The sequence below is a fragment of the Cyprinus carpio genome, chromosome A19, assembly GCF_018340385.1.
Source record: "Cyprinus carpio isolate SPL01 chromosome A19, ASM1834038v1, whole genome shotgun sequence".
NCBI classification, from domain to species: domain Eukaryota; kingdom Metazoa; phylum Chordata; class Actinopteri; order Cypriniformes; family Cyprinidae; genus Cyprinus; species Cyprinus carpio.
Window position 1 is genome coordinate 8,671,696 of NC_056590.1, and position 25,909 is coordinate 8,697,604.

At 34.5% G+C, this 25,909-nt stretch overlaps 3 protein-coding genes and 1 long non-coding RNA gene across 7 annotated transcripts in view; 1 reads left to right on the forward strand and 3 right to left on the reverse strand.

Annotated features, from left to right (window-relative positions):
• On the reverse strand, positions 1–4,556 carry LOC109064467 (melanoregulin-like). Its single transcript, XM_042776248.1, is given in 7 exon segments — positions 1–661; positions 1,966–2,032; positions 2,034–2,127; positions 2,208–2,298; positions 3,365–3,527; positions 3,953–4,059; positions 4,141–4,556. Coding segments are annotated over 6 exon segments (708 nt in total). The 5' UTR covers positions 4,045–4,059; positions 4,141–4,556; the 3' UTR covers positions 1–460.
• On the forward strand, positions 3,494–22,552 carry LOC122148774. The gene is made up of 4 exons (XR_006162610.1): positions 3,494–3,695; positions 3,995–4,095; positions 10,221–10,373; positions 22,321–22,552. It is a non-coding gene; the product is annotated as an uncharacterized LOC122148774 (long non-coding RNA).
• Positions 5,217–16,047, reverse strand: LOC109064505 (stAR-related lipid transfer protein 3-like). 3 transcript variants are annotated; one of them, XM_042776246.1, is made up of 15 exons: positions 15,912–16,047; positions 14,620–14,858; positions 12,925–13,002; positions 12,273–12,350; positions 11,952–12,005; positions 11,650–11,767; positions 10,988–11,089; positions 10,836–10,888; positions 10,593–10,685; positions 10,450–10,512; positions 10,258–10,353; positions 9,226–9,305; positions 8,999–9,103; positions 8,826–8,919; positions 5,217–6,745 (listed from the first exon to the last, which is right to left on the reverse strand). In XM_042776246.1, the coding sequence occupies exons 2-15, from the start codon at positions 14,830–14,832 to the stop codon at positions 6,638–6,640; spliced, it is 1,335 nt and encodes a 444-aa protein (XP_042632180.1). In that variant the 5' UTR covers positions 14,833–14,858; positions 15,912–16,047; the 3' UTR covers positions 5,217–6,637. The 3 variants fall into 3 exon arrangements, with proteins under 3 accessions (XP_042632180.1, XP_018937090.2, XP_042632181.1); XM_019081545.2 differs by having other exon boundaries at positions 15,790–15,949; XM_042776247.1 differs by lacking the exons at positions 11,952–12,005; positions 12,273–12,350 and having other exon boundaries at positions 15,790–15,949.
• LOC122148773 (protein phosphatase 1 regulatory subunit 1B-like) overlaps positions 17,052–25,909 on the reverse strand; it is an 18,870-nt gene continuing 10,012 nt past the window's right edge. The window contains exons 2-5 of one of the 2 annotated variants that reach the window (XM_042776249.1): positions 21,745–21,828; positions 20,946–21,021; positions 19,572–19,691; positions 17,052–18,597 (exon numbers count right to left, since the gene is read on the reverse strand). In XM_042776249.1, coding sequence (XP_042632183.1) covers positions 18,452–18,597; positions 19,572–19,691; positions 20,946–21,021; positions 21,745–21,828 — 426 coding nt within the window. In that variant the 3' untranslated portion in view covers positions 17,052–18,451. The remainder of the gene's footprint in view (positions 18,598–19,571; positions 19,692–20,945; positions 21,022–21,744; positions 21,829–25,909) is intronic. The other variant, XM_042776250.1, reaches the window with a different exon arrangement.

Consider the following 25,909-nt stretch of genomic DNA (forward strand, 5'->3'; position numbering starts at 1 on the left):
AGATTTGAGCACGTGATGTGATGCTACATTTCTGTTCGGACGAAGAAACCATAAATGGCATATGAGAGTTGAAGTATTTATTTAATGACTAGTTTCAACAGTTTTACAGATGTTTAATGTAAAGAGCACGCTGACACAAATTTCAAAAAGATGCGTTTCATTTCTATTTATTCAAATTGACTTCACAATCTTAGCCTTACAATATTAACACGCCTCAGTAACCCTGACTCTTCTAATGATCTTGTAATTCATAGTTACACCTGCAGCTATTTTGATGATTCTGAAAAATAGTCTCCGCTTTCTCAAAAAAGCATTCGTCTGATAAATGGTTTAAACCTGCAGCATTTGATCTTCAGCATCCCCATCCACCTTGACCTGAACCGACATCAGTCAAAATCCATTTACCTCCAAAACCCCTCAAACTGATTTCTGAAAACATCAACACAGTTTAATCTCGTCGTCACTCCTCTGGACTGGTGGTCTCGCCCTCATCGTCCTCTCCTCCAGAGATGTTCTGATTCATGCGGGACAGCAGCAGAGGAAGATTTATTCGACTGGGGTTTTCCTCCTCTTCATCATCATCATCGTCATCTTTAGGAGGGTAGAAGCGTCGAGCCTTGGCCACAAAATCCTCAGCAGCATCCAGATAAATCAGCCGGTCCTGAGCGCAGAGTAAATATAGGTCAAAGTGAGCAAGGGGAAGTCTGTTTATATCAAGCGTGTTCATTTGAGACATTCTCTCTCTCACACACATAGCGCCTATATATAGATAGATAGATTTCTCATTCTAACATTTTTAATAGACTTATTTTTTTTAATGTATATGTTTTTATTTCAGTTTTTTTAAGTTATTTTTTTTTTTACTTTTTGTAAACTTTTAACTCTTACTTTTATTTAATATACACTAAATTTATTTTGTGCATGTACATTAGTATGGCTCAAGTCCCCTTTTAACTTAAAACGCTCCATAAAAGATCCTTCAGACAATTACCAGCGATTTAACCTCTTAAGACCCAAGAAAAAAGTTTTTTTTTCATGTCTTTACATTGTTTAGAGCATTAAAAATAATGTTAAAAAAAATTAAAATTAAAAGATATTTCATAAGTTATGCTATGTCCTCAGCAGAGGACATCGGGACTCAATTTCTTAAAAAAAAAAAAAGACATGAATGAACATGCTTAGACAAAAACAACTGATTTTTTTAAAATCATCAGTACAGTTTTAGTTTTCAAGATTTTTTTTTTTTGCCCAACTTTGTATAAAGATGATTCTCAACTATGTTATAACAGGATGATTCAATATACCATTTTTCTTTCTGCAAAATGTATGTAAAATGACCATAAACGGGTCTCATTATATACAATGTATCTATAAACTAAATCTAATTTGCATATTAATGTGTTTTTGGGGCTACATGTAATGAAAAAAGAAGTGTACTAATGGGAGTAATAATTGAGAAGCTTTTCATAATAATATATAATATTTCATAGAATATTGAAATATAATTTCTTTCCCTATTCATTTGTTATGTCTCCCAAAATGTGTAATAAACATGCTCTTAGTCCCGGTGTCCTCATATAAAATCAACGTCCATGTTTTGTAACAGAAAGTCATATTTTTGATTTGAAACTCCATAACATTTTCCTGAGATGTTAATTTATGACACACAATTTAAAAATTAGACATTTAAATAAACATTTATTTTAAATATGATATTTTATATAAATAAAATATATTTAATAAGAAGAATACTATTTTTTATATTAGATTATTTTCGATATTTTAGAATATCAAAATTATATGCATCTTCATTTATGCCTGAAGCACCTCACTTAAAATAGAAATGAACTTAATTGATGGAGAAGTACACATTTAAATGCAGCAGCAGTATTTACATTGTTTATATTTACTGCTCTCTAGATTGTTGGTGATTGTTCACACTTGTAGTTGGAGTAAGATGCTCACCAGGATGAAGAGGTATCTCTCGGGTGGAGGCTCTTTGCTGTTGAATATGGATGTCTCGGTGTGGAGGCTGCAGGAGGCTGCGGGCGACCGCTGCGTTTCTCATGCGGTCATACGATGCGCTGGTAGACACAGTCAGCAGAGACTCGGCTTCAGCCATGAACCCTGAGAGAACAAACCCAATATCCCAATGACAGACTGTCCCTGAAGCACTGGAACATCGTCCCTCACACATCATTTCTTACCCAGATTCTCTAAGATCATCTTCCATTTATCTCGCACCTCTCTCCTCATGTCTCTCATGGCCTCGATGTCGATGCTCAAACGCCTGTAGCCCTGCAGGACAGAAGACATGACAGCACTCAGCTACAGCATCAAGACTCGAGCTCACGCCTACAAATACCTGCCTTTAGTTGTGTTTAGCTTGGAAAGAAGAGAGGATTTCAAGATTGAAAAAATTACACCTCACCTGGAAGTTTCAGAGACAGAAATATGAGCAAAAAATGGCCAAATGTGACAAGTAATGATATGATTGTATTTTTTTTTTTTTTTTATGTAGGGTAACCTTTCGCCTTTTCTTTTCTTTTCTTTTCTTTTGATTATTATTATATATATATATATATATATATATATATATATATATATATATATATATATATATATATATATATATATATATATATATATATAGATAGATAGATAGATAGATAGATAAAACTAAGAGAATATGCTTAAAATATTTTGAGAGCAAAGTCAAAATTAAGAGAATTACATCAATTACGAGATAAAGTTATAATAAAAAAGCAAATTCTTTAATACTACTCAATTCAAGCTTGTAGAAATTAAAGCATAAATAATGAATGGATATATATTTATATTACAATTTTTTTTTACTTAATCTTTCCTAATTTAGTTGCATTTGAACCCATCTCAAATTCTAAAAAGTTAATTAAATGAAGAAAAATAAATAAATAATAATAATAATAACTATTATTATTATTATTATTATTAATTAGCCTAGCCTACTGCATGCACTATATTGTTGCATTGTAAACTGTCCTTGAATTGTCAAAAAGGCGCCATATAATAATAATAATAATATGATAATTATAGGCCTAATAATAATAATAATAATAATAATAATAATAATATGTGCCATCTGGATGTATTTGTAAATCATTTTCTGTGTGTGTGTAGTGAAGAAGTTAATTGACTAAATAAATAAAAATAAATAAATAGTTTCGCATATCAGGCTCATTACAGTCTTCGGTAATTTCAGACGTCCTCTCTGCGTGTGAGATTAATTAGCGTGCTGATCGTAATGTGTAATTAGTTATTACAGCATCGCATCTGTGTGTGATCGCGTCTCGTGTTTCTGAATGCAGGAGTGTTGTGCTCGTACGCGAGAGCCCCGCTGGGTCTGGGCTCTGGACTGCAGCAGGTTGTAGAGCGCGCGGTCGTCGTCTCTCTCGGAGTGGGAGGGGTCTCCGGGTTCGTTCCACAGATTGGTCTCTTGGTCCCGCCTTTTTTTCGCCTCGCGGTCGAAATATTCCAACGTGTCGTGACTGACACAAAAACACAGAATAAAACGTACAAATACCGTCACCATACGAGGACAAAAACTGTGAGCATATCTGTATAAGTGTGACTGATAATACTTTGTAATTAGCAGTCGAACCGTTTATTTTTTTATTTTTATTTTTTTATGACAGGCCAAAGGAAAGCAGAAGCACGTGAGTTATGAATTAAATATATTTATAAGAAATACTATTTCCACATGTTGTAACAGATTTGAAGAGTTAGTAGCTGTTAAAACTTTTAGTAAGTACTCGGTTTGAGATAAAGAAACTTGCTTTTCCTGTAAAAAAATAAAATAAAATAAATAATAAGAGGAAATCATATTTTTCTTGAGAGAAATCATAAACTCAAAGCATCAGTGGACAGGCGTGATTCAAAAGCAAACTGACCCCACATCCCCTTCGTATAATACCTAAGTAAAGGTCTCTTTTCTTCCTCCTCATCATCCTCACAGCAGCAGCAACAGCAAAACCGTAGACAGAACTTCTTGAAGGCGGCACCCATCCTCAAAATACAAAACTAGAAGATGGGAAAGAAGGAGTCTAAGTTCAAGAGGTGAGTTTTGCATTGCTTTTTTGTTGCTTTTTTGTTATAACTTACCCCAGAGACTCCTGGCAAAATGCTGAATCCATCAGTTCAGGTCTAAACACAATTTTCTCTTATTCAGAAGTGAAGCATCTTTTGGGGTCCAGAGGGCGACTATAACATTTTCAGTCTCTCTCTAGAATGAATAACATTACAGTTTAGTCATGAGTCTGAGCCGCGTAACCCGAGGCCATCACAGACCTCTAAAATAAAGCCACTCGTCCTACAGCCCCAAAACACAAGCAAGCTTTTACCTCCGACAATGTTCTCAGCAGTTTGGTTTCGCTTTGCACATCCAGAACATCATACGATTTTATACAGTTATAGTGAAAATGAAGCAGGAGTGAAAAAGAGTGATTATATAACACTGTTGCTTCATATTATTATGAAAACAAATAATCCTAAACCTCTTGTTCACATTTCATGGAAAACCTCATGTGCTCACTGGCAAAATAATCAAAGCTAAATACCAGATTTGAAAAGCATGCAACAGCAGGTCAGTGTTATTTTAGCATTAATTATAAACTATTATAGTTTTTGCTTTTATTTGTACATTTTCAGTCAATTTCAATTAGTAATTTTATGCATTTTGTATTATAGCTATGTTAATATTTTGTTTAATATATTTTAAAATTATTTTCATTTAATCATTTCAGTGCTTAAAGTCATTTAATTTTTTCTAATATTTATATTTGACTTTTTAAAAAATATTTTTCAGCAGGTGAAATCAAGAGATAAGTGCAAAACTTATGCTGTCAGTATGATGTCTAGAAGATACAAATACAAAATGCACAGATTATTATTTTTTATTTTTATTGCCAGCTGTCAATGCATAAAAAGGGTAAGAATTTCTGCCTAAAGTTTGGTGTTTGGTTTGATGTGTGATACTCATGTGAGAGGTTAATAGGCATCACATGGTAGGCTGGCCACAACGTACTCTGCAAGAGGCTTTTAACTTAAAAAGCATAATACAAATAATAATTAAAATTTAAAAAGTTTATATTATAGCAGTATATACATTTTTGGGGTCACTGTTTAATTAACTATACATCTGAAACAGGTAACAGACACCCTGTATAAACTGTTTGTTAGTTTTTATTAAATGTTGATTCTTCATTTAAAAAAACAAAAAAAAAACAAATCATGATTTTTGAGTTACATGACAGAATTCTGTATAGCTTCATATTACTGTAAATCAGTATAAAAATATCATTCACACAGAACCTGAATCACGAGTGAATTCAAGTGAACTGCAAAATATTTTTTGCACAAACAAATGTGGATACAGTCCATAGAGGCCCAAAAAAGTGTTCAGATACATAATAAATCTAAATAATGAAAGCAACTTGTAATTTCCGTAAGGGAAACTGTAACAAAGGCACACAAGTACAAGCCAAGACGGCTGCAAAACAAAGTACAGAACAGTTCTTTAAAAAGATCTCAAATACAATATTCATGATGTGAATGAACTTCAACATGTGCCGTCCCTTAAAAGGAAGCACAATACCCTGTAAGAGTGTTTTTTTCCTCTCTGTTAAAACCATTAAGCTTGCTTCTTCAAGGCAACTATTAATGTAGGACACATTCACATTTCTATTAGACAATACTAATCAACAACCAATGACTCTATCTTAGTTTCATGTTTATAAATTGCTATGCCCTGTATAAATATGGAATACATGAGTGTATAATCAAAAACAACTTTGACAGAAATGCGCTGTGAGAAAGCAAACTGACATGAAATAAAGAAAGCAGAGAAATAAATGCATGCATTTCAACAAAAGGCCCATTATATTCATTTCATATGGATTTTGAGCTGCTCTGAATCAGTTTTTATAGACTAAAATCAAGGACAAAAATTTTGTTGCAGCATATTTTATACAAATACTCTGGGTCATAGTTAACCATATATGTTGATTTAAAACATAACTGTATAATCAAACTCTTAACCATTTACATTATTAGACCAATGATCATATACACGGCAGGATGCTGATCTATGCTACAGATAAATGCATTTACTTTTAATAATCTAATACAACAATGCTTGGCCACAAGAGCCAATTGCAAACCATAATAAGATCTAAAACAATAATTACAATTAGTATGAATGTGTGTGCATGTTCGATTAAGGCATAAGTAAAATCAGAATGAGAAACCACAGCATATTTGGTTCAGAAACAGTCCTAGCCTTCAGTGGTTTTAGGCACAATCAATTTTTCCCCTGACCTCTTATACAGCACAAGCTGCCCTCTGATAACTTCCTGTGCATGTTTCCAGCTCTTGTTGGGTTTAACAGTATGAGTCATGACCTCATGTCCATGTGCTGCAGTAGTACATTTATATAAAATTAAAATTCAGTGTAACGTGCAGCCAGACTTTCGTGTTAACCTCCCGCCAGTCAAACTCAAAGCTGTATCTCCTCTCTGCAGTTGTAGTATGAATATGGCACAGTGAAATTTGAAGTTATCACAATGTAAACTGTGGCTGGATAAAGAGTCAAAGCCAGAGATCACCAGTAGGAGACGTGGACTTCATTTATATGCTGCCTGAGATGAGACATAAACTCGAACATGGTGGCGGCCAGTGACTGGTGGATGAGGTAACGTGGCAGGTGACCCTGTAATAAGAAAATACATTTATAACGAATACTACGTTTTAGATTTCTATCTTATATAAAATCTAGTTATATTTTTAGAGAAGTAATTTTAGAGAAATAAAACGTAATTATATTATGATTTATAAGTAATTTATTACATTTAATTGTAAACTAGATTTTTTTTTTTTTTCGGGAAAATAAATAGTGCATACAAATTACTACCTTATGGTTGCAATGGTAGTCTAAGCGTTTCTTTAAGAATGTTGCTGAGCAGTTGTTTTGTTGTTGGTATACGTGCTGTTCTGAGAGGTATACGGTTGCTAGGTTGTTTTGCAATCAATATGGTTAATGATGATAGTATAAATATATAGTTATTTTTCCGTATTACCTTCACCGAGACATCCCCATTTAATCACTAATGACATTAAACGCGTCATCTGGTGGACTTTTGACAGCTCCAGGGCAATTGTGAACATTACAGATCAGATTGTATTTCTGAATTTTTGTATTCCCGCTCACGGATAATCTGATCGAGCCCAGAGCATTATGGGTGTTGAAGTTTTCCTACTTTTTTTTGCCATAGCCCCTTTTCTCCGTTTTCTATGGTAGCCTGTTTCCACCACTGAATAAAAGCTAAAAAAGGAAATTGCTAATTTTTATCTCACAAATCACGTTTTTTCTCACGATTGCGAGATTATATCTCACAATTTTGCATTGAATCGCGTGATATAAACTCGCGATTGTAAGAAAATATCAGAATTCTGAGCAGACTTTTTTTCTTAGAATTACAAGATATAAACTCACAATTGCAAGAAAAAGTCTCACAAAAAAACAACAACTTCCAATTCTGACTTTATTCTGTGCAATTGTGAGTTTATATCTTGCAATTCTGAGAAAAAAAAGTCAGAATTGTGAGATAAAAAGTTTCAATTATCTTTTAATTTGTTTCATTCCATGACGAAAACAAGCTTCCATCGTTTTCTCTACTTATGTAGCACCGATTAAATAAATAAATAAATAAAAATACTGCATAGACAGCCAACTTTTATTAAAAACCACATCTTGCCAGTGTGAATTACCTCTTTAACTGGTCCAAATCAAAAGAACCAATCCCCAAATGTAATTTTATTGGATTTATCTCCCATTTTAACATCCATCAGATTAAAATTATAAATCTGAATGCTTTAAAATGCTATAGCACACATCCTCTCAACAAATTGCTTGATTTAAAGCTCTTGTTCTCAATTCCAGTCCTAGGGACCTCCTGCTCTGCATATTTTTCATGTCTCCCTTATTTATCACACCTGATTCAGATCATCAGCTCATAAGGAGAGAGATCCATGAACTGAACTGATTGTGTCAGATAAGAGAGACATACAAAATGTGCAGAGCAGTGGCTCCCCAGGACTGGAATTGAGAACCACTGATGTAAGGCATCATTCATGTCTGTAACACAAATGGTGCAGGATGAGTTGCACAATGAAGTTCAATACTTGAACGGATACTCCACCCCGAAATGACAATTTTGTCATTAATCACTTACCCCCATGTTGTTCCAAATCCGTAAAATCTTTGTTTGTCTTCGGAACACAATTTAAGATATTTTGGATGAAAACCGGGAGGCTTGTGACTGTCCTATTAACTGTTAAGTAACTTAAACTGTCTAGGTCCAGAGAAGTATCAAAGACATCATCAGAATAGTCCATCTGCCATCAGTGGTTCAACCGTAACATTATGAAGCGATCAGAATACTTTTTGTGAACGAATAAATCAAAAATTTTTGACAGTGTAAGTTACTTGGCAGTCAATGGGACATTCAAAGGCCTCCCGGTTTTCATCCAAAATATCATAAATCGTGTTCTGAAGATGAACAAAGCTTTTACGGGTTTTGAACGACATGGGGGTAAGTGAATAATGACACAATTTTCATTTTGGGGTGGAGTAACCGTTTAATGTTATGGAATTGTTCAAATCTCTAAATCTATGTATTTGCAATACTAATAGTATTGATGCTTGCCTTTTAAAACAACTAATTAAAAACATCATTTGACTTTGTTCAAATGGCTTAAATGTACAAACTGGCCGTAACTGCAGCTCTTACCTTAAGGTCTGTATTGAGGACCCAGATGAAGGTGCAAACTGAAGGATTACTGCTTGATTTCAACACCACAAATCCACCAGGACCATTTTCCCCTCTGAAAGAGAGAAGGAAAGAGAGTTTAGTTTACAGTTTTAAATTCTCCTTTTTTATTTGCTGATGAAGCCAAAGCAGACCTGACGTAGCGACTGTGAGGGGGTTTGCTGCTGTGACTGGTGGCCATTCCTGCAGAGATGTAGCAGTCTCGCCTGCACTCCACCCGACGAACGTTCACAAAGTCCCTGAAGATGAAGAACAAGAAAAAGACAGTCTGAACCCTTTGACTTCAAAACAGCTAAAAATTATAATAAATACGAAATATGCACTGCTTTCACACTTTAAACAGACTTGAGCATCAGCTCACCTGGGAGACACGACACCTCCTGCGGCTCCTGCAGAAACATCATATGACACCATTGTGTTTTCATCCACTCTCTGTAAAATCTGTAGACAGATCAGAGAAGAACACAGAGAGAAAATTAATTGTATTGGCAGTGTATGCAGGACACTTACAAATAGCTTTTTACTTCAAGGCTGTTTGAAAACTCAAAACCATCCCACAAAAAAATATTTTATTTTTGTAGCTTCTTAGAGTTTTATTTATGGACTTTTTGTTTCTATAACTAGCAAGGAAAGTCAGAGAGAAAACAGAAAACAATAGGGATTGATTCAAATTCGGGTCATCGGCATAAATACCACCCTGTCGAAGCACAAACACTAAGTGTTAGGTCATATCTCTGACAAGACCTATTTTACGCATCTATTTAGTTTTCATTCAGCAAGGAGGCATTAGATTGATCACAAGTGACAGTAAAGACATTTATAATATTACATAAGATTTCTATTTTTATTTTCTATTTCAAATAAATGCTGTTATTTTGAGCTTTCATCAAAGAATCCTGGTATGTATGTAATGTATCAGAGTTTCCACAAAAATAAGCAGAACTGTTTTCAATGTTTATAATAATAATAATAATAAAAAAATGTTTCTTGAGCAGCAAATCAGGATATTAGTATGATTTCTGAAAGATCATGTGACACTGAAGACTGGCGTAATGATGCTGAAAATTCAGCTGCGCATCACAAGAATAAATTACATTTTAAAATATATTCAAATAGAAAACAGTTGTTTTGGTTTGTGGATGATTTATGTTGGATTATGGAGATTTTACAGCATTTTTTCCACATAAATGCAAGCTTGGTGAGCAAAATAGAAAAAAACATTTTAAAAATCTTTCAAAAACATTTTAAAATCTTAACGATACCAAACTTCTGAACGGTAGTGTATTTTTTTGTACATTTTAAAGTGTAAATGTGTCTTCACTATTAATACATGCCTCACACCAACATGTGTTTCAGCTGATGTTAATGGAGGCATCTGTGGGTGTATGTGTACCTGACAAACAGACACTGTTCTGTTCCACTGCACCATCTTCTCTGGCTGTAAAATGACCTCCTCATTCACCAGCTTTGCGGGACACTGCAAGAGTGCCTAAAACACCCAAAACACAGGTCAGTGACTGATTTTGCATATTTGAGCAAACATGAATTAAGACACACAAAGGCTCATAACACAGATGGAAAATACCTTTAAAATAAACGTTTTCCCATGGAACGGGATTTCAAGTGTATATACTGCATCGCCCAGCTCCTAAGAATTAAAACATATCATATTAAACCAATAACAAAACCAGAAACAAATAAAAACTGCAAGCATGTACATGTTCATACATTAGCCTTCTCAAACTTCCAGTTTTCCTCTTGTGTCAGTATTTGTTCCACCACTGCCATGGCCTCCCGTCCCTGTCGTATAAACTGCTTGTCCTTAAAAACAAGGGATTAGACAGTGATCTGCTGTGCTTTTTATGAAATAAATGTTCTTATCACTTTCCGACAGACAGAAATTTTGTCATTTTCAAACATTTATTTTATCCAAACCTAATTAAAAAAAAAAGAAAACAAGCATATGATTACTTGTTCTGTTAGTTCTTTCCTGCCGAGACCTTCATCAAGCTCTTCATCCGAACCTACAGGATAAACACAAACATTAGGCAGGAAATAAAGCAAAAACAGACAATTTTTGCATTTTTGCAAGTTGCATTAGAAAAAAAAGTGAATGGTGTTACCTGCCAGGGACTCCGGCGGGGAGTAAAACTGTCCGTCAGACACAGGTCTAGGACAGATCAGAGGAGCCGGCTCACACGCGGCATTAACTGCTGCCAGATACACTGCAGGAGATGAGAAAATGACAGATCATCAATGTTGCGTGAGGACTTTCCCAAACATCAGTGACAGTGAGTGTGCATCTCCAGATTAAAGCAGAAGCATGTTTCCCTTCCCAAAGCTTTAAGTTATGTGACTTTACATTACCACAACACAATTAAAATGACAAAAAGGGATTTTACTTCTTCTTTTGAAAGGGTTTGTACTACGCAGATATTCTCAGATGTTCACAATGCAAAGTTTCCCAATCTACCCAAAACATTTATTGAAGCTAAAAAGCCAAATTGACTCAGAAATGATGTCTATGATGTCACAACCATGAACTTTTTAACTAACATATGATCAGCTACATTTGCATACAACAATAAAGTTCAGTATTATTACACATCTCGGATGTTTACTAATCTCAAATGGCCAATCATAATTTCTTAAGTCACATTTCTTGAAGGCACAAATGCAAAAAAAGAATAATAATAAATAAATAAAAACACCTTCTACTTCAAACTACTGATTTGTGTCAGTTCAATATAGCCCTGAATTTTCTCATTTAAAAAACCTCTCCTACCTCTTTCATCCTCTGCTTCCTGTGTGAGAACTTTGAAATCCAGGAACCAGGTTTCCAACCACGCCACCACAAAAGAGGTGATGGGAAGAACGTAGCCAAAAGCATTCTGACTGAACAACTGAGAAAACAAAGGGGAACTATCATGTCCCACACCTATTTCTGTTATCACATATAGTAAAATATATGAGGAATTCAGAGAGCTGCTAGTGGTCTATCTGAGGAACCAACACTATGTAACTTCACTGAAATTAATTTAGGCATTAAAATAAATAGGTTAGAAAGACAAAACATGAACATCTTACATCTGACCAGATAACTTTGGCAATGAGGAAGGCACTGGTCACAAGAGTAGTGATCTGAGATTGTAAAAAACAAAAAAGACAATGATCATGACGAATGACCTTTAAAATGTTAAAACTCAAAAGTATATAAAAATATATGAAAGTACCTAAAAATAAATAAATAAAAGAAATATATAATAATTATTTTATATACTTAATAATTATATACAGTAATTATATGCATAAAAAATATATAAACTGTTTTTAAAATGTATTTATTTAATTATTATTTTTACATAAAATGTAAATATTAAGATTTATATAAGCTGAGATCTTTCTTACCGCGATAACCCACCAGTGCCTCAATCGAAATGCAGCATAACCGAGCTGCAAACACAGAAACCTAAACACAGCTAAAAGCTGAGCGGCAACAAGCCAATGAGAAAAAGAGAGAGCTTGTATTTCTTATGGAGTAATAACTAAGGATTTAGCAATGACTGTAAGTAAATATAAGAGAGTTTCGACATGTTTCTAGGATGACTTCACTGTTTTTACAGGTATGACAGCAGCTTCAATACATAATGAGGCCTTTTTTATACCCCAATTTCACCCAAAACTCGCTTGTACAAGAAATTCTGTAGAGGATGAGCACTTTCCAAGTACATCTATTGATGTCACATACTAAAAAGGGTGAAAGTAGCGAGACAGCAACTGTGTGAATCACTGTTTCCCTCACATCAAGCTCTATAATCTTTTAATAAACAGACGAATGCTTTACGAAACAAAAAATAAAAACCCAAAACTGGAACAGTTTAATGATTAACACTTGATTTAAGTTTGAGTAGTTTGTGTGTTTCTTTTAGACTGGACTAAACAGCATAAAAGACTTGGAGAGATCATATCAAACCAACAGCAGAGGGAACTCAGTTACAAAAATATACCATATTTTATTATGGCTCAATAAGTAACAAGACATTTGCTTTAAGATACTTACAAAGATATCAAAGAAAGATGACTTAAAGTTGTAGTTAACAACCTCATTCTCAAGACTGGTCCATATACTCTTACTGATCTGAGAGAGAGACAGAGAAAGGCAAATCAAGCATCCGTCCTTAAATGCACATAAATGTACTGTTTTATATGTCACATGCTAAAGATACATATTAAATTACTATAACAATATCTATACTATATCTGGGTTACGTAATCAGAATTTCAGTGGGATTTTCGTCATCAGAAGTGTCCGCGGTGCTCTACGTACAACAGCGCAGGCGCGAGGTGAATGTTGAGACAGAGCGAGTCAAATAGGTGATTCTGATCATGTGTTGTCTGTGCTCATCCACGGTTGAGTATACTTTAAAAGCTGTGCAGACGTGGTTGTGAGCAAGAGGGGATGGATCGCGGAAAGTGAAGTATACCCATGCCAAAGGAGCGATGCGGACGTCAGATGATTAAAACATTAAACTGAATTATTATTAGGCTATTTTAATTTTATTAATATATTAATTATTCAAATTATTTAGAATTTTGTTGCTGTTTTTGTATGCTTTATTTAGCTTGTGTAAAACATCTAGCCTATAATTTGTTTGCTGTTTTTTTTGCACAATAAAATCTCAACTGTTTAAATTGTGTTCATTGAACTGTTTTGAATGTAATCTGTATTGTGATCAGGAACAACTTGATTATAAAGCATGCATTGCACTGGGCGATATAGTGTGATTAATTAGGATGGTTTGTTTGTGGGCGGGTTGTGGGGGAATCATGATGCCGGCTCAACATTGTGATGTCTGTCAGCCATCAGCAATCTATCGGCCCAACCCTAATCAACACCTCCAGCAACACCTCCTCTTCCCCCCTTGTGCACTTCAGATCAGTGAAGATGATGTGCATCAGGTCTTCAGGAAACAGAAGAGAAGAAAAGCACCAGGCCCAGATGGTGTTTCACCAGGCTGTTTGAAAACCTGTGCCGATCATCTTTTCACAGATCTTCAACAGATCACTGGAGCTGATCGTAGTACTTTCCTGCTTCAAACACTCCACCATAATCCCCATTCCAAAGAAACCCAAAATCACAGGACTTAATGACTACAGACCTGTTGCCCTAACATCTGTGCTGTGGTCATGAAGTCGTTAGAGAGACTGGTGTTGGCTTATCTGAAGGACATCACTGGACCCTTACTGGACCCCCTGCAGTTTGCTTACCGAGCAAACAGGTCCGTGGATGATTCAGTCAACATGGGACTGCATCATATCCTACTACATCTATTCTTCATTCTGCGGCATCTGGTTTTATTATGCGGCAACTTCAGTTCGGCTTTCAATACAATCATCCCAGCACTAATTTGCATGCATATATATATATATATATATATATATATATAAGCCATACATATTTAGAATAGTAAATACATAACATATATGAAAATAACTCTTCATCTTAATATTCACATTTTGTTTTTTATTGTTTATTATTTGAAAAATAAAAAAAGATTAAATTATATATTTAATATGGAAATATTGCATAGCTCTATTTTTATCAGAGGAAGTGAAACAGGCAAGTTCAGTCAACTGTAACATTCATCCCACACTACTATGGGCGAAGTTAAACAAAGAAGTACAAACTAAATGACAGACACAAATTATTAGCACTGGGCAATAAGACAGTTTGGAAACAAAAATAAAAACTTACATTTAATTCAATGATCCAGAGCAGAGTGATGAAGAGGAGGTCAAACGTGACGAAGAGGCAGAATGTTCGGCGTACGTCTGAGAAGGCTTTCCTCTCTCCCGGGGGCAGCGGGGGGTAGTACGGGGAGAGAGACGCCTGGGAATACGAGGCATTCAAAGAAGCAATGGCTGGAAGACTTCCTTCCAACTCGCTGTAGTCCACACCGCTCGGCATAACTACATGCAGCTGGAGCACATCCCCTGAACCACAGAAGAAAATATGATCAAACAGTCTAATAAACATGCATGCTTTATATGGCTCTTATGCAACAAGACACCTCAATTCTACACAAACTGAAAGCACAGTGATCAAAGCAACAGGCTGGAGAACAAGATCTAATCAAGAAGCCTTCGACGGTCTTAAGTCATGACTTAACAAAGGCTTGCCCTATGAAGTTTATCTGATTGCATATTAAACTGTATACGCACTAAATATTTTGCATTTCTGTGTAGGGTTATCATAAACATATTTTTCCGCCTTGTGAGTTAAAAAATTTCGTTTTTTGTTATGCACTGAACACTTGATTTAAATAGTCAGTGTCACCATGTTTGCATTAACTAGGTTTTGTTGAATGAATAAGAATAATTTGTTATAACCTTGGGGAAAAAATAGAATGGTGTGACAATTATACATGATCACTAAATGCCATCATTTTCCATATAATTTGTGTTTATGAACTGAAAAGGCAGCTTCAAAAATCATTTAAGAGCATTTAATGCATATAATATACTTATGAACAAATTGTCATTATGGCAGCAGGTCAGGTGATTAGACAGGTTTGATATCACTCTCTTCCCTGTTTGTCTAAAGAATAATTGCAAAAATGAATAAAATCATGTGACATAAATAGACCAGATAATAAATACTGAGGAAGCAAAAGCATCATATAATTATTCTTCACTGTCAACATAATTGCAGTTCATCTACATGTGACAAATAAGCTTTAAATACATATTTCACCACAGTAAAAATCGCATCAGTTTCTAATAAATAACCCTTCATAAACACATTCTTGATATTCAGAACAGAACTAATTAATATGCATTAAAACCTTCGCACTTATTTGTCTAGTTGGCACGTTAATTTAAAGCATAAACAAGCTTGTAGCTCTAAACTTGAACATTTACTGACCTTTAGACCAAACCGGCGGTTAGTTGAAAGTTGAGACAAGTTGTTTATAAACTCATTTGAAAGTACCAACCCCTCTGTTAATCAAAATCAGTCGAGAGCGTTAAAGCGAAGCCGAAACTCACCAGAATCAGCGCATAGCAGCCTGCCACACTTCCGCGATAACAACCTGATGTGAGAACGTCACATCCGCCAGCTGATCGACGCTCTGAAGCGCTCGCGACTGAAGTGTGAAAATGAAGGCCTAAATGAATCGAAATGCATGCAGTATGTATATATATATATAATGAGAAATCTGAATAAATTAAGATAAGTTCTCAAACCAGTGTGAATGACTACTATCACATTACCAGTATATTTTTAGTTATAACAACACAGGTATTGTGGTTGACGTCTGTAAAGGATGAAATGAACATTTTTAATAAATAGTAGCCTATATATAAAATGGGAAATTCAAGTACAAAAAGTAGATGACATTTTAGTCTCTCAGTTAAGCATGATTTCTAGTAAACGGAAGGCCTCATTTCCCACCACAACACCATAAACATACCTGTTTTTCTTAAATATGTCAGTGGTCTGATCTAGTTTTAGGATTTCCCGGTAGTGATACTACAGCGTCAGGGCATGCATCCTGGGTTTCATTTCCTCCATCATAACTCACCATAAAACACTATAATCACTGTATTGTGTGAAGTAGGTCATAGCATCACGTCTGGTGTGTGCCGCCCCACCTATCTGTTAGCCACAATGCCAAACACAGGGATCTGATGCAAACATTAGACTTGGGGAGTTTCCTGATCCTGGATCCTCCAAATGGTATGAAAGTCAAAGCAGAAGCTGTCAGCGAAGGATCTGAGAAATTCGATTTTTCACTAAAATATGGACCACCTCTTATGGGGATACAGGCCGAATCAGTTTTAGCCCAGATTTTGAAAGCATCAAAGGCAGAGACGTTCAAGATATGGGATAGAGAACCACTGTGCCGCCATCTGTTTACAACAGAAACTGGATGTTTTTGCCAAAACTGCCCATACATGCTCGTCTTGGTGGTATTAAACTGAACATATGTCTTGTTGATGAACATTTTTATTGTTCAGAGTATAAAAATCATACTTTCTCTCCAAATGTAAAGTCATAGCACTTCTTACCAAAGTCAAACATGTCCAGTTTAGTCCAAATGGCAGCAAGACTATGAAATAAATTAGAGTTAGCCCGTTATTATGATCCCTAAAATATGATAATGAAGAGATTCTTTAACACTTTAATTCAGAGCAAATATATTTATTGATACAGAGACTTTAACCTAAAACATTTCCATAGTTCCTATGGATATATTAACTAATTTGGTACATTTTCTATAACACGTTAATCAAAATCAACAACATGTACCTGCATGAGCTTCAGAGGATATGCATACAAATATGATTATATTCAATATAAAGCAGTACAATTTCTTTAAAAAAGCAACACGTGGCTGTTGTTTTAATTCATTATTAATCCTTTTTAAAAATAGTTCAACATTTTTCCCTTAAAAGATTTTGCTAAGGAAGAAACTTAAAAACTAAGGTAGATAATAAGTTATCCAGCTGATAATAATACAAGTTGTTTACTACAGTAATTGACTGAAACGATTTACATATGTTTCTGATATACATGAGCACTGAAAGTTCACCCCGAGGCACTGAATTTGGATTTTTTTTAGTTATCTGTAACCAAATACAGTCATATCAAGAGATGCAAATTCTGTATGCAAATATGATGTTTACAGCAGCTTTGATCACAATGTCACTGACAAACCACAAATGAATCACAAAGACAACATTGTAGGAACGTGTTATTCACAGTCAGCCACAGTTAGTTTGTTCCATGAGGTCAAAGTCTCCCAAAACAGAAAAATAAGTGAGTGATTTGTTATGAATTCACCACTTATACCAATGGTGGTGAATTTAGAAATTATTTTACATAATTTTAGAAATGAGAATTATATTTTCAAATATATAACATTTTATGTTTTAATAAATATAATTATATTTATAAATATGCAAATATTAAATGTTACATTTTTATAAATATATTTATAAATATGCAAATGTAATTACAAACTTTTTTTTTCTGCTAAATTAACTATAGTTTGAAGCACAGTCCAACTGCCAGGATGTCGGCAGTGGTTTAACAAATAACGCTAAACAATCATGCTGTGAAATACTTTCCATGTGCTCTGGGATTATTGTTCTTGGCAAATTAGTTCATGGAATTCAGTATAATAATTCTCTGTACTCCAGATGGCAGTGTAGGCCCACAGAAATGCACCGATCACAAAACAAACTGTGACTCAAACACGCATAAAACATAACATGAACACTGACACATCTCTCAACACATTCATACAGTGCTGCTCATAGAACTAAACATTTGTACTTTACCTGTTTGTTTGAATGTATGAAACGCAGGGATGGTATTATATGAATGCTGATGGATTTTACCTTATATTTATTTCTATTTCATGGCAATGTCGGGGTGAATTATTTGTTTGACCACTTCAAAATTCCAGTCTTTCAGAGTCTCTGAATACAAACAGACAGCTGTTTTTATCAAATGATGGAATTATTGACCATTTCCAAACAAGGTTCTGCATTATGAAAAAAATCTCTAAAGTTTCGCTCTTTCAGTCCACATTTCTGCACTCATCCTCTGCCATATCGTCCGCTTCTTCTACTTCCTCCTCCTCCTCTTCTTCATCAGTCGGTGCCGTGGCTCCTGCCTTTCTCATGCCAGGCTGGTGTTCTGCCGTGACCCTTTGCTCCTGTGAATCTTTAAAATTAGTGTTTATTAAAAAAAAATAAAAAATGGAATCAACAGATAATCTTATCTTTGATTGGCTAGTGTTTTGGGTTTAATGCTACATGCAAATATAATGATGTTTGTTGACCTGGAACATTAGCACTGGTATGAGAGAGCAGCACAACATAAGAAAACAATGATGTTTTAAAGACACATAGACCAAATATACGTGATCAGCACTTAAATATAAGACCAAGACAGAACTTTTTACAAAAAGTGTAAATTTACACTAAAATTTAGTGGGGAAAAAATGGAGATGCACAATGAAAGACTCTACTCTGGACCCAAGATCAGATTTGTGAAATGTTAAAAAAAAAAAGTAACTCTTCAGTTTTTCCACACTTAAAACAAGTCTTAAAAACACAATAACCTCCAACTGCATGAAAACGGTGCTAAATAGTGTCTAAATGTGTGCCTACAATATATTTGTCTATGGGTCAGTCTCAGGAAACTGTTATCTGCGTTATCACTTACTATTAATATAATTAACAGAATACTGAACAGTTCACAATATTTGGTACTGTAGTTTTATCGCCGTTTAATGCATAATTCAATAGAAATGCATTCATTATATATGCATAATGCAAAAGACTTTTCTTTACATTTACCCCTTTAAAAAAATAATAGTTATAGTAGTAGAAAAAGTATATAGTAATATTAATCTGACATAATAGAAAGTGTCTTCTCTTGTTTTTGTAAGGCTGATGTGAATGTTCAGCAGTAACCTTTTCAAATTAAATTATAAACTAAATATACTGACAGAAATAAATAATAAACATTGTATAAAATATAAAATAAGTAATTAGATATTAATAGTTTAAAATATTATAAAGTAAAAAATGAATCACTGATGTCACTTTTCTGTGAGAATGGCCTATATTTCTTGATGATGATGATGACATGCATATGTAGAGGGCTCCTCTGTGATGTGATATTAAGATTACCAGGTGTGCAGGATGAGGAAAGCTCCTCCCCCACTCTCTGAATAAGCTCCTCCCCTTCCTCCTCTACATGAGGATACACACCTAATTTCTGCATTTGAGCTTCAGCCATCTGCTGCACGGCTATAAACACACACACACACACACACACACACACACACACACACACACACACACACACACACACAGGGGATTCACAAATCAGGGATCACCAAACCACAAGGAGAAAACACAGGAACATACTCAAACACACACAGGTAAAGAGGGATGGGTTTGTTTACTTTTCTAACAGGACTTCTGCACCGTGCCAACCAGAAAATAATCTTTTTGATGATCCACAAAAATTTCACACATTACTAATAAAACAAATTCATGTCATCATTGTCCGATTTTTTTGTTTTTGACAGAGAATAAAACAAGAAATAAATAAAGGTAATTTTGACTCTCTCAATTCAGACTTTTTTCCTCACGATTCTGAGTTTGTGTCTCACCATTCAGTCGTTTTCCATCAATTCCGAGTTTATATCCCACAATTCTGACCTTTTTTCCTCAGAATTCTGAGTTTTACAATTACAATTCTGTTTTTTTTTTTTTTTTTTTTTTTTTTGCCATGAGATGAAATAAAAATGTAATCGTACATTAAAATGTAACTGCTATTTTTTTTAAATCTCACAATTCTGATTTTCTTCACGAAATTGCGAGTTTATATCTCACAACTGAGATTTTTTTCTCTCTCAGAATTGCGAGTTAATATAGGAAAAACAAGTGTGGCAGAAACAAGCTTCCTCAGTTTCTCACAGAACATGCTAAGAGAAATACATGGATCAATTGAGACAATTAATCAATATTAGAAAAGCAGTAGTGCTGTCAAACTCAATATAAATTTGATTTCAAATGGATTTTTCTATAAACAATAAGTGAATATTGTGTAACTTACAATTAAGACAAAATACAGCCAGTTATTTCATTTTTGGTTCGTCAATGAAAATAGATCTAAATGAAGCAAAAGACGAAAACAACAGCATCATTATGATGACATAATCTAGGAATCTAGATTGTCCTGCGTGGATCACAATCTTTCTAGTGCACTAGTCTGATGGCGAATGTTTCTGTCCTCTAAAACGGTGTGTGTTTGCAGCTGTATGCTATCTGCTGTAATCCAGGATGATCCAGAGCAGCACAGACTCACACCCATCACAGCTGTCACCATCTCTAATCTTACTCACACACGCATGGTAAAATAGGAAAAACAGACTTGCAGCTTGGGACAGTTTTTAAACCCAGGGCCGGCACAGTGCAGGAAAGTCTTCAGAAACAATATATACACAATACAACAGGCACAGATCACATATCACAGCTAAAAATACAGGCCTTTACCTTTTAATGATGGTGGCTGGTAGATATTCGGGTTGATTCGTTTTGGCTTGAGGACACCGTTTTCTCCTACAACCCACTGAAGATGGCATATATGTTAAATGTAAATACGAGAAATATAACCCTAAGGCCTAAAACTTATACAATTAATTTAAATTAGTTGTAATTAAATTATAATGAATACAATGGTTTTCATTTTCGTTAGCTTTTTAATGTCTATATAGTTTTTATTTAAGTTTTGGGATATTTCGTTTTAGTCATTTTAGTAATTCAAACTAAATGAAAATGAGAATGTTGGCTTGGCATATAGCCTAAATAAATATATCTATTTTTAATTTTATTTATTGATTTATTTATTTGATTTAATGTTTAATTTATTTCAAGTAATTCAAATGTTTTTTTTTTTTTTTTTTTTTTTTTTTTGTTTTATTTAATAATAACCCTGATAGGAACCTTAAAATTTTTCTGGTAAATATTGTAAATGAATAAAAAACAGCAAAAACAAATTTTGAAATCATTATGAAAAATGCTTTTGTCTCTTATATTAATGAATGCTTTTACTATGGTATTATTTATCATGTACCATAGAGATACAACAGTATATGTATATAATCTATAATATCAGCACTGTATAGTCACTTGGCCCACAGTATGTTTATTGTAAGAGATTTCAATGAGGGAAGTTATTGCCATAAATATATACAATGTAAATTCAGCATTGTTCATTTAATGTGTTGCATTTTCCATGCAAGTGTATTATGAATGCCATTTAACCTCCAGAACTGAGGTGGCACTGTGGTACCTGATGGGTGGAGTTGTCATCCTCAGGAGATGTTTGGTCTGCTACTTTGAACAAAGTGGCGGGTGTGGGTCTTCGTCGTCGAATCTGAAAGACAAGCAGTAGAGAATTGTTACCGGAAAATAGAAAATTAAAGAAAATCATCACATTTCGCATGAGTAAGGAGCCAGGACACTTTTATTCATGGAGAGAATTGGTACCGGAAAATAAAAAAATTAAAGAAAATCATCACATTTCACATGAGTAAGGAGCCAGGACACATTTATTCATGGCGATTTGTGATATAGGCTTGTAATTTGTATTCTTTACTTATTACATTTAAATTAAGCATTCTGTATTCATTTATTTTATAAATTTGTATTTATTTGTAAATAATTTTTATCACAGTCTATCACAAACCCCCTGCAATATCCCCATTTGGGAAACCTTGTTCTAGATGTTGACTTTAATGAGGACATTTTGAATATCTGAATATATGTCATTGCACGTGTGACATCTTGGCCAAAAAAAATGTGAATTTGAGAACTATATCTGCTGCCTCCCTCTACTCAAACCCTTTCGTTTTTCTCTACTCAACAGTCCTGGAACAGAGAACATTCATACGAATCTGCCAGATACCAAATGCGCAAGGATACAAATGGAAAAAGTGACTCTAGAGTACACAGAGAACCGGCTGACTAATGATCTCAAGAAAACAGCTCTTCCTCAGCTAACCTCCTAGTCAATTCTGCCAGGTAAGCATACCAACATCATGGCAAAATCTTGACTGAAAACACTCAATTCTTAACTTAAAGTTTACCAAAAGAGAATATAATGATAATTTATGTGACCGTCACAATGAGGTCCAGGACAAATTTTCCTTCAAGGACAATAAAGTCTCTCTCAATTTCAATTATACTTTGATATGGTTTTCATTTTAAAAACTACAAATAAATGAAAGTTCACCAATTGTGTCATTTTAACTGTCAAAGATAACCAGAGTCAGTAAGTTTGATCCCAAACTAAACCCAAGTGAAGAGCACTGATCGAAAGAGAAAATCTTTCACAAAAAACAAACACCTGATTAGATTTCAGAGGAACCTTCAAAAAAGCACAGAAGCCTTTAAGAATTACACAAGGCTTTCTTTAACACAGCGGCTCCCGACTCTAGCCCTCAAGGTCCATATTCCTACAGAGTTTAGCTCCAAGCCCAATCAATCACACCTGAGCAAGCTTTTTCTAGAAAGTTACAGGGTAAAGGCCATTGCACACTGAGTCCGAAATTTTCACGTGCATTTTTCCGTTTTTGCATTCGTCATCCTTTCCTATTAAAATGCATGCTATGGATGCGAAAAACCTGAGCAAGCTTTTTTAACCCGATCTGAATTTTTTTTTTATGTAGGAAGGTAGTGGCAGTGGTTTTGTGTGATTTTTAGATTTTTGAAGACTTATTAATTTTTTACTTTTTGATTTTTTTTTGTGAGAAAATTTTGGACTCAAAGACCTTAAGTCTGATCAAGGTTAGAGCTAAACTCTTAGGGGGCATTTACATAAGATTTCAACTGAAAACTGAAAACATTTTATGCACTTTTGCCATTCATTTACAAAACAATTGCATTTTGGGGGCCTAAAAACGCAAACATTTGAAAAAGTGAATTTTTTTTTTTGAAAATGATTCCGTTATCATCTCTGTGTAAAATACAAAAATGTGAATTTGTAAAAAAAAAAAAAAAAAGTGATGTCGTGCATGCATATTACATGTTCAGTCTATAGGCTTATGTGTGAATGTGCACAGGTGTGAAGTGTTTCTTTACAAAGCATGCATAATACAGCATTTTTAGTCATTTTTGCAGATACGTGTCTGTACACGAGACTTTTAAAAAACGCAAAGGAAAAACTTTTACGATTTTGGACCATAGGTGTCATGAAAACATACCTTGAGATAAGTGCAAACTTTCCCACTAAATAATAAAATATATTAATTGGTTATTTTCAGCATGTTACGCTCCATCAAGAATATACAGATCAAAACAATTTCTTGACATTAACACTCTTAAACAAAGATCCCAAAAGGATGTTTGTGCAATGACACCACAGAAGAACCATTTTGGCTTGCTCAAGGGCACCTCAGTCGTGGTATTACTGGTCCGAGACTCGAACCCACAACCTTAGGGTTATGAGTAAAACTCTCTAACCATTAGGCCACAACTTCTCCACATACCGATATCCTTTGTTTTCAAGATTATTTATTACAGAGAACAAGTAAATAAAAAGTTTCTTCAGCAGAATCTGGCCATTTTGTGCTTTATGCATGTTAATGAATCAACATAATTAAAAACACTGAAAAAGAGTGAACTTCTTAGTGTTTCCATCAAGCTCTCCAAATAACGGAAAAGAAATAATTGCCGCCCTTTTAAATGTCCCACAAGGCCACACAGATGTTCTTCAGCAGCACTGGAGCAGAGTTCACAGTGCTCTGGAGAAAACAAAGTGTTCCGTGGCAAATCCTCCTCCACAATGTGAAGATTCACAAAATTAACATTTGTTCAGTGACGGTGTGGCACTGTAGGGGTGAATCAGAAACACTGTCAAATGTCTTTTATGTTGTTTGCTACAACTAACTTTGATGGGGTTCAGAGCACATTTTTGGAGCCAATCATACAGAAATCCAGACAATTTCTTCTCAGAACTCTATGCAGTCTAAATTACGTTTACATAATTGCCAACTGACATAAAACATTGTCTCCCACCTCACACTGGAAAATGGGTTGTGCAATTCGCAAACCCTTCCATCATCAGCCTTTTCCACTCTTGAATGTACATTAGCATTTCACCTAATTGGCTGTGTCAGTATTATGCTCTCAAAGCAAAACTGGCATGCGTGTGTTCCTGTACTGTTCAATAATTCCTGCAGTCTCAGAAAACGCAGTCTGTCTCTTTTTTGATGACCATCTGATTCTTATTAAATATTATAATGAGGGCGTGTGTTTTCAAAAATTATTAGAGTATGTGTTTGTTTGGATAGAGGGTAGTTTTTTGATAAAATATGACCTTGATAAAACCAGCACTTTGGAGGAGGAAATTATCACTGGTTTTGTGTGAGGCAAAGCAAGTAAACTACATATTCGTGGTTTTGTTCTCTATAATGATCAGCAGTTTAATGTGTCCTTAGAAAAATACAACTACTACTACTAGCAGAATAAGTTCAGTGCCCTAACAACCACATAGCAACATGCTAAAAACCAACTAGAACACCCTAGCAACCACACAGGAACATGCAAAACCCAGGGGCACATACATGGGGTATGCAATATATGCAAGGGATGTTGCATTTGTTAAAAAAATAATGAAAGGAAATATTTTTATTTAACTTTTGTTTAGCATTTTAAATGAGTTCAAATGTGTATTTTATTATCAAGGGAGTACATATCAATCACCCACCCTTCGACATTACAGTCAGACACAGTCACATGACCAAACTGAATAGAGGAGGGAAACTTTATGAGATTAAGTTAAGTGACAGTAATGAATAGAGGAGGGAAACTTTCTGGGGCGCAGAACAAAAAAAGAGAGAGAGAAAAAAAAAAACAGTGCATCAAAATGACGACAGCAGTGTTCAAGTGAAATAAAAAGATATTGGTAAGCTTAACCTATAATTATTTTCATTTTACGCCATGAAGTCAATCAACATTTAACGTCACTGGCTGAAAGGGCAAAGTGATTATTATTAGTTCATTTCCGAGTATCTCTATCGCTCAAAAGATTAAAAACATCGCAGTATGTTTGTGAATGGGTGTTTGTTTTACATTTGAGAGACACTGAAGAGATGGTTAACAGCCTGCAAACCATGTTTTTAATTCAAAGGTCATTTGTGTGATTCATGCAGATCCGATGACTTTTTGAAAACTCTAGAAACATCATACTTCAGTATAAAACAGTGCTGAACTTTGACAAAAAGTGAATTTTAAAGAGTGATTTTATAAATGTCTATATATCAATCCCAAAGCAAATCATGTTAAAAGAATTGTCATTTTTCATTTTAAAAGTGTTTGTTTTCCTGCAGGTGGCACAAATCTTCCACTTAATCATGGCACATTTTCCTTGAATTACAGACAAACCAAAATTTATTCAGACACCTTCAACATTTCACACATTTCACAGTTGATTCGCTATAGTTAAGAAAATGGTA

Excerpts from the sequence above, each read along its gene's own strand:
- LOC109064505 (XM_042776246.1), bottom strand. The coding sequence starts at position 14,832 with ATGCCGAGCGGTGTGGACTACAGCGAGTTGGAAGGAAGTCTTCCAGCC. Across the intron at positions 10,513-10,592 it reads GGAAGTTTGAGAAGGCTAAT|GAGCTGGGCGATGCAGTATA; the intron begins GTATGAACATGT and ends TTTAATTCTTAG. Across the intron at positions 9,306-10,257 it reads GAACAGTGTCTGTTTGTCAG|ATTTTACAGAGAGTGGATGA; the intron begins GTACACATACAC and ends ATCTGTCTACAG.